At 45.0% G+C, this 8,261-nt stretch overlaps 1 protein-coding gene across 1 annotated transcript; it reads left to right on the forward strand.

Annotated features, from left to right (window-relative positions):
- Nucleotides 1–3,977: 3,977 nt before the first annotated feature.
- On the forward strand, nt 3,978–6,700 carry LOC130139438 (uncharacterized). Its single transcript, XM_056316392.1, has 3 exons — nt 3,978–4,211; nt 4,966–4,982; nt 6,553–6,700. The coding sequence occupies exons 1-3, from the start codon at nt 3,978–3,980 to the stop codon at nt 6,698–6,700; spliced, it is 399 nt and encodes a 132-aa protein (XP_056172367.1).
- The last annotated feature ends 1,561 nt before the right edge of the window (nt 6,701–8,261 follow it).

The following is an 8,261-nucleotide window of genomic DNA, read 5'->3' on the forward strand; positions in this document are numbered from 1 at the left end:
GCGTAAGCCCATGACCAAGCATGCATTACGGTCCTTCAAAAGACTTTTTTGATTGATCAAGTTGTATTCGGTGCGAATATTTCCAAAAGCCTTTGGCTTAGGTTATGTGAGATATCCTCAATGATCGAACTTAAAATCCCACATTAACGGATGGGAATAAAAGCCTTCATGAGAGCCATGGTAAGAAGACCTTTTCGATTAAGGTATTTCAACTTGGCATTTTTAACAAACCCTTTTGAAGATATCGAAATCATTTTGTTCAAAGCTTTCCTCTACAAGAATTTTGACAGATTGATGGCATTTACCAAGAGTTTGATTGACAATTATTTGAATGACATTCAAAGTCTTCATGTTGTCACAAAAGTTGATGGAATTTCTTGGTTATGCAACCATGAATGCTTCCCGTTTAATAGTCTTTCCAAGTGATTGCATGTTAGTAGCTTCAGATCTTCAATATCCAAGTAATTGCAGCTTGCAGTCTTTCTAAAATCAAAATTCCCCAAGTAGAGCGGATTTTCATTATCCTCTTCCCTTTCCAAATCGGCATGATGTGCTCGCGCACTCATGACCATTCCCTTTCAATTAGGTATGGTGAGCTTTCGTGCCCGTACAATCTTCAAATCGATATGATGTGCTTTCGCACTCATGACCATTCTTTTTTAAATCGAGGTGGTGAATGTTAGTAGCCATGATTGATTCACTCCTTTTAGTCGAAACCCATTTTTTACAATGGTAAGACTACTCCTTTTAGTCAAAACTCGTTGTTACATTATGAGACCACCCTTTCTAGTCGAAACCCATTTCTTACAATGGTAAGACTATTCTTGTCATGCCCCGAACCCGAACAAGCACGCAACATCCATCTGGGGTCGTCAAGCATGCGACATCCCAGGACTTGTCGCCGACCCAATCGAAACACTAACGAGTAACGCATGCGGAAGCAACCTCGAACTCTCCGTACAACATATAAACAATGGGATAGTAGAGAGACAAAGAATACACATCAACAAGACACTTTTATAAACATAACATTGATTACAACACATACATTTGCAAGCCTTCTACGAGGTCACTATCTACGAACCACGCACAACAACAAGGATCGGGTGGTTGGTAAGCTTAACTCCTCTACAAAAAGGGGCACTCATGTGACATTCTGAAATCCGACCCACTTGGGATTTATGAAATAGACGATTTTCTGGACGTGCTTGTAGTTAGATCTTGCCCGGAACTGATCACTCCTGGGATACTAACCAATAGGGAATGGCTAATTAGGGATTTTAAATTCGCGCGACCAAAGAAACTCGATCGTGAACTGACTCTCGACCATGAAAATTGTCGAGGTGACGTTTTGAGCCAATGTAGGCTGATCCAAGAATAGTTAGGGATCAATTCGCCGCTGTCATACGAGTGGATCGCGGGTGATTCCGCTTGACCACGAGATGAGTTGACGAATGACCCTAAACCTATACCAAACGATCGCGCCCGTCAGAACTAGCGGTCGATCCTCGCGATTACGTGACAATCGAGGTCGTCACGACCCGAGTGAACTTAAACGTGGCTTGATTCAGTATCAGCCACGGGTTGAATGTGCGAATTTCCCCAAAAGCCACCCGTTAGTTTGAGATACGCTCAAGTTACGTTATTTAAATTGGATCATTAATTAGAGACCAAGTTTGGGTATTGGAAATTATGAAGGTCACGACAAGATAATTGGACGATGTTGTTATTAGCTCGGTTAGCCTCAGATTTGTCCGGATTCTTCAGAAAATTCGAATTTTGGCAAGAAATAGAAAATGACCGTTTTACTCCTGGGACTTTGTTAAGGCCAAGTATAATGTGAAAGGGGCATTTTGGTCATTTCACACCAACTTTAGAGATGAAAATTTTTGGACAATTTTGCCCTTGGAAATTTTGTGAAATTCCAATTTCACCCTTGGATATTTTTGGTAAGGATTAATCTTGGCCGTCAATCTTAGGATAAGATTGAATCGTGGCCGTTGATTTGGAAATAGAGAGGAGGGTAGGATGGTCATTTGGCAAGGGTGTTAGACACCAATTATTGCCATTTAGCCTATTTCTTTCCATTTTCTCTCTCTCCCTCTCATTTTCTCACTCTCACGGCAATCTCTCTCTCCCTCACCCCTCTCTCGGCCGACCTCCCCCTTTCCCTCTCTCCCACCGTGAAGTGGCCAGCCGGCCATACCCATCGCCGCCGTGCAACCGCCGTGAAGGATCGCCGCCGTCCAGTCGTCCTTGAAGCCGCGGTCTCACCACCATCACCACCGCCGTCCCTCTCTCTCTTCCCTGTTTTTCCCCTCACCGAAACACCATCACCAGCCACCCTTTTTCAGCCAAGAGCAGCCAAGAAAGCCAGCAGCCAATCGCCGCCACTCGCCGCCGCTCGTGACCGCCGGTGAGTTGCTGGTAACCCTTACCGCTTATCGCCGCCGCCGCTGCTGTTTGCTCTCTGTGCAGCCACCGTTGAGGCCTCGATTTCGCATAGGAATCACAAGTAAGTGATACCCTAACCCTCGCCTAGGATAACGGGTATTTTCGGGTTAGTTCGGGCCCGTTTTAGCAAGTTTTAGGGGTTATTCGTAGAGGAATGGTTGGACTGCTTTGGCTGAGTTGTTGGGATGAAATTGTGATGATTTTTGAGGTGGATTGGAGGTTAGAATTGATTGATTTTGTGATTGGAATGGTTACGAATGATTATTGTGACTTATTACGTGAAAAACGGGCCTAAATGTGCCGTTATAGTGATTTTTGGTGGTGGCCGAATCACTGTTCATCCTGTGGGCGAATTGGTGCATATTGGTGATTAAGATATAGTACGTGTTGGTTTGGGGGTTGTCGGTAGGAGTACGACGCCCGTGAATGGTGAAATTTAGCTTAAAATGCAAAAATTCGAGTTAATTGTGCACGTGCGAATTGAATTGGATTGGCTGGGAATTTGGCATATTTGTGTGTCAATTGAACATGTGAAATGTGTGAGAATTGACGCGTGCATAGGTTGAATTGGATCGATTGGTAATTTGGCATGTTCGTATAATGTTCGAGCGAGCGAACGGGTGAAAAATTTATGTGATATGTCGTGCGTGTGGTCACGAAAATCCCTGAGACGTGTAGTGTAACGCGGGGAATTGAGCCGTCCTGAGGCATGTACTTTAACGCGGGACGATGCCTGGTATTGCCGAAAGACCGCCAACCTGAGGCGTGTACTGTAATGTGGGTTGTGCCGTAGGTGGAGGATGTTGAGCCTGAGGCGTGTACTGTAACGCGGGCTAAGGAGTGTTGTGAATTTGAGACGGTCAGATGTGAACCGTGGGTTGAAAGTGGACCTGATGCATAATAACGCGGGTTGTGGGCAAGTTTAATGAAAATAGGGAGGTGAGGCATGAACGAGTATGTGAAATGTGGAATTGGAAATGTCATATGTTCGACTTGTGTTTTGGGCATGAAACTGATTTGGAATGTGCATGTGGTTGAGATTTGTATAATTGAGACTAACGTGCAGATTGTACGCATTAAAAGCCAAGGTAAGTGCAATTGTGTGCCTGTTATGTGCTTGTTGCGTGTTATTGTGTTTGGACTTGTCTGGAGGTACGTGTTAGCCTAGATGGGGTTTAGGGTGTTTACTTGCTGAGACGTGTCTCATGGTTGTTTAACCCAACAATTTCAGAACCCCGGCCTGGACCATTAATCTTCCACCGCCACCGCCTCAGTGTTTTGGTATACCGATGCACACCGACCACGCAGTTGTAGAGTACCCGATAGATGAGAATATGACTTGAATTAAGCATACTACAGTAGTCTGGGTAGATATAGGGCAACCCCTTTGGCAGGCCCACACCTATACAGCCTGGTGTTTTCGGGATGGACTGGACAAGTTCGGTCCTGTTCGAGGCTTTGATGTCCCATTTGACGGAGTGGGGGATTGGGATCCGTCAGCTATACCCCCTCCTGATGATGAGATGACTAGTCTGGATACTAGCCTTGCACAGTCAGGACATCAGCCTGTACCTGTAGCACCCGAACCTTCAGTGGCTGAGCCTGATCCGAAGCCGGAAGAATCACAGGCAGGGTATGATCCAATGGATGTGGATCTAGGTGCAATGCCAGAGGAGGAACCCGAAGAAGAGCCCGAAGAAGAACCAAATGACGAACCTGAGGAAGCACTAGAGGAAGAACCAGAAGAAGCTCCAGAGGTAGAACTAGAGGATGAGCCAGAGGAAGAGCCAGAAGAGGAGTCTGAAGAGGAGGAGCGGATTGAGGTTCCATTAGAGTCGGGTGATGAGGACAACCCGATTGAGATCGAGGCGGATTCTGAGTCCTCAGAGGAGCAGGTAGCTCAGGGGGATTCAGACTCGGGTTATGGGGAGTCTGACTCGGAGTGGACGCCATCTAGAGGGCGTAGGGGCTAGTTTAGGGGTAGGGTGAACCTTTTGAAGTGTCCCATTTTTGGAGCTAGAGTATTCCCAGACTACTGACCTCTTTTTAATATCGATGGTGTAAACCTTAGAAGCTCGGTGTGCTTGTATATTATGTGGATTGCAAATGGTGGGTATTGTATAAGTTTGACTTGGTAATGAATATATGTATATTCTCCCTTTTACCCCTAGTTAAATATTGTCCGGGTTTTTGTGGCTTTCGCTAGTGCCTTATCTCTAATGTGTTGGTTTGGGTCGGCGGCGTTTCCTGGGACGTCGCACTAATTCGACCAAAGAGGGATGTCGCGAGCTCGATGGAGTTCGGGACGTGACATCGCTTGTTGATTTGGTATCAGAGCAAGGTTAACTCGATCTAAGTTGGTCGAAGCCTGGAGTGATAAGGAGCGGAGACCCTGGGGCAGTCATCTAGGGAGACTTTAGCGAGTCATAGGTGTGCAATGAGCTACGCGTACCTCCAGACTGTTTGTTGTGATTGCTGAGTGAATTGAGTATTATAACGATTGGAATGCAGGTGCGTCTGGACCTAAGGTAAGTGCACAGACCTTATTGATTGTGGTCTGGTGCTGTTGTGATTAATTACCTGCTGAGTGAATTATTGTGCTAATTCGCTGCCTAGGACTAGACTGGTATAGTTGGCCTAGGTCTCTAATTCCTAAATTGAATTATAGCATGTAGGTGAGTGATAGAAAATCGGGAGTATGAGTTCGAGAGGTAGAGGATTAAGAGGTCAATCAAGTTCACAAGCCCAACTTGCGGGAGATTCGAGAATGGATGCGGTCATGAGGACCCTAGAAGAGATCGGAAATCTGATAGGATGGCAGACTCAGGAGCGAGCTGCCACTATTGCCCAAGCTGCTGAGGCCGCTGTGGCTGTTGACAGCAATAATAACAATGGGAATCAAGGGCAAGGGCAAGTGAATGTGAATAGGCAGATGCATCAGCTAGTTGAGCAGTTTTTGAAATTAAAGCCCCCTAAGTTTGATGGTAAGGGTGACCTTGAGGTTGCATCACTTTGGGTAGAGGAGTTAGAAAAGGCCTTTGAGGTGCTAGGGTGCACCGAGGAAGAGAAAGTGACCTTGGCGGTGTACCAGCTCCAAGGAAGTGCGAGTGATTGGTGGAAAGCCACCAGAGGAAGGGTGTTCCCTGCTGGTGCCGCCCAGACTTGGGCGATGTTTGTGGAGGTTTTCAATGGTAAATACTTTTCTGAGAGTGCCCGGGAACAAAAGTTAGCCAAGTTTATGAGGCTTCGTCAGAGGCAGAGGACAGTGGATCAGTATGAGATTGAATTTGCTCGGTTATCTAAGTTTGCCCCAAAGATGGTGGAGGACCCGTTGGATAGGGCTCGGAGGTTCAGAGACGGTTTGAAGCCGGACCTTCGTAGCCAAAAATGCATTTCAAGCAGTAACCAAATCTCCTTAGAAAGATTTGAAATTTTTATATGTTATATCCACAAATGTCCCCAACAAGTTTTGTGAAGGAAGTATTTTCAAAATAGATCTGGAAAAATTTATAAAAATACCAACAGACCCGAAGGTCGGAGGAACAGTGTTTCTGGCAGACTTATTTCGGTCCAAAGATAAACTTATGAATGGCCTCAAATGACTTCCAAAAATTTCCAAATTAAATTATGTCAAACTTCAAGATGTTATGAACAACTTTCATGAAGAACACTTCCTCAAATCCAGCCCACAAAAGTCACATAAAAAATAGCAAAATCCAGTGAAGCAGTAGCAACCTTACCGGAAATCAACCAACAAGCACCACCAAGCAAACCAAGCACAACCAGCCACTAAACCAACTATCCACGGCCCTTAAACCATCCCTAACATGTCCATTAGTCACCCCTTAGCCTAGTCAAGGGTTAGGAAGCCACTTACTAGGAATGCCTAAGTAAGAAACCGAACAAAGCCAAGCCAAGCAAGCAGCAGCCGCTCTGGCGGTCGGACGGGGCTGGACGGGTGGCTCCGGCGGCTTTCCAGCGACTGGATGGCAGTGGTTGGGACGAGCACGGGCTGGTGGTGGTCGGGGTGCAAGACGTGAGGCCGAAAGAGAGAGGGTAAGAGGGGAAATGTGGGTGTTTTGGGCTAGCTTCTGGTAGGATGGGCAGCCGAAATGGAGAAGCCAGCGGTCAAGCAGAAGCAGAAGTAGAAACAGAAGCAGAAATGGAAGAAAACGAAGGAGCCGAAGTAAAGAAGAAGAAGCAGCAACAGCAGCAATACGAGGTTAGCAGGAAGTCATCAGCGTGAGGCAGTAAACAAAACAGAAGAGCAGAGGCATGGGCGGAGCAGCAAATAGCAGCAACATGGGAAAAGGAGAAAGTCAGCAAAGCAGAAGTCAGCAAGCAAAGTCCATCATGGCAGCTGCATGGGGAGGTCAACAACGTGGGGTGTTCGGCAGGGAAAGGGGTGGGCGTCGCGGAAGAAGAGGCCAGTGTGTAGGGGAAAAACAACAGGCATGAGGGAGGAGAGAGAGAGAGAGAGAGACCAAAGTCAATATATCAATCAAGTGCAATCCAAGGGCTCACAATTGGTCTTGTTGAGCAAGCTAGATCCAAGGGCCACGAAAATTCCGAATTTCAAAATCAAAGAAAAGACTAGATAGACACTAAATAAAATAAACCAAGAGGGAGGTATACTGATCTAAATCCGCACCCGATCCAAATTTCACTTTCCGGCAAATCCGGGCAATCTCGAGGTTGACCACGCTTATGTGACGTCGTCCAAATAAATTAGTCGTGACACTTCGAGAAATTCGCCATCCAAGTTCGGATTCAAATGACGGTCAATTTCACTCAAATGCGACTTTAGTGTATCTCTGACTAACGGGCGGCTTTTTAGGGTTTACGCGTATCGACCTGTGGTTACTCAAGTCATGGCGACCTCGATCGTCACCGAAGGTCGACTCATGGTCGAGTTCTTAGGTCTACGTACATTTCCCTAGGTAGCCATTCCTTAAAGGTTAGTATCCCGAGAATGATCAGTTCCAGGCGAGATTTAACTACAAGTGCATTGAAGAATATACACATTTCATTTATCCCAAAAGTGGATTGAAATTCAGAATATCACAATTCTTTTTAGTCGAAATCCGTTGTTACACGATAAGACTATTCTTTCTCTAGTCAATATCCATTATTGAATGGTGAGACTTTCCCCTTCGAGTCGAAACCCGTTGTTACACTGTAAGACTTCCTACCTTCGATCAAAATCCACTCTTAGAAATTACCTCTCTTTTTTTCCTTTCGCATCTTTCCTTCCCATTCATGCTACATGGTCGAGAGAGAGATGAGAACATCAATAGTGAGATCAATACTAAGGCTCAAGGTAAGTTTCAAAGGTACGTCCTCTAATGAAATGTCGTTCATTTTGTTATTTTCATTTTATCTCTGGTGGAGTCGACTAAAAATTTTAGGTATCATTTAGTCTTTGAAAGGCACATTTTTGAACTTCCTTTCAAAAAAAGGCAGCTGCTGATACCTGATTTTTTTACCGACGTGTCATAAAAGTAAAAAATCTTGAGATTAGGGTTTCTGATTGTGACGGCACCCAATCTTCAGCCAAAAAGAGTCCTTTAGCATTTGAATTAGCATTAGGCATTCATTTTCTAGCTTTTTTCATTTTAATTTCAAAAAGTCAAAGAGTTGACTTTCGTGTTGACTTTTTGGTCAAATTTTGACCAAAAGTCAACCCAAAGTCAAATTTTGGTTTTTTGCATTAAAAAAACCCCAAAATAGTGTCAATTTCACTTTTGCACAATCAATTTTCAAAAAATTCAAAGTTTGACCCATTAATTGACATTTTAGTACATAAC

Source organism: Syzygium oleosum, unplaced genomic scaffold (assembly GCF_021117445.2).
Source record: "Syzygium oleosum isolate NSW1041296 unplaced genomic scaffold, Sole_v2.1 Sole_v2.12, whole genome shotgun sequence".
Lineage (NCBI taxonomy): Eukaryota > Viridiplantae > Streptophyta > Magnoliopsida > Myrtales > Myrtaceae > Syzygium > Syzygium oleosum.

Excerpts from the sequence above, each read along its gene's own strand:
- LOC130139438 (XM_056316392.1), top strand. The coding sequence starts at position 3,978 with ATGACTAGTCTGGATACTAGCCTTGCACAGTCAGGACATCAGCCTGTA.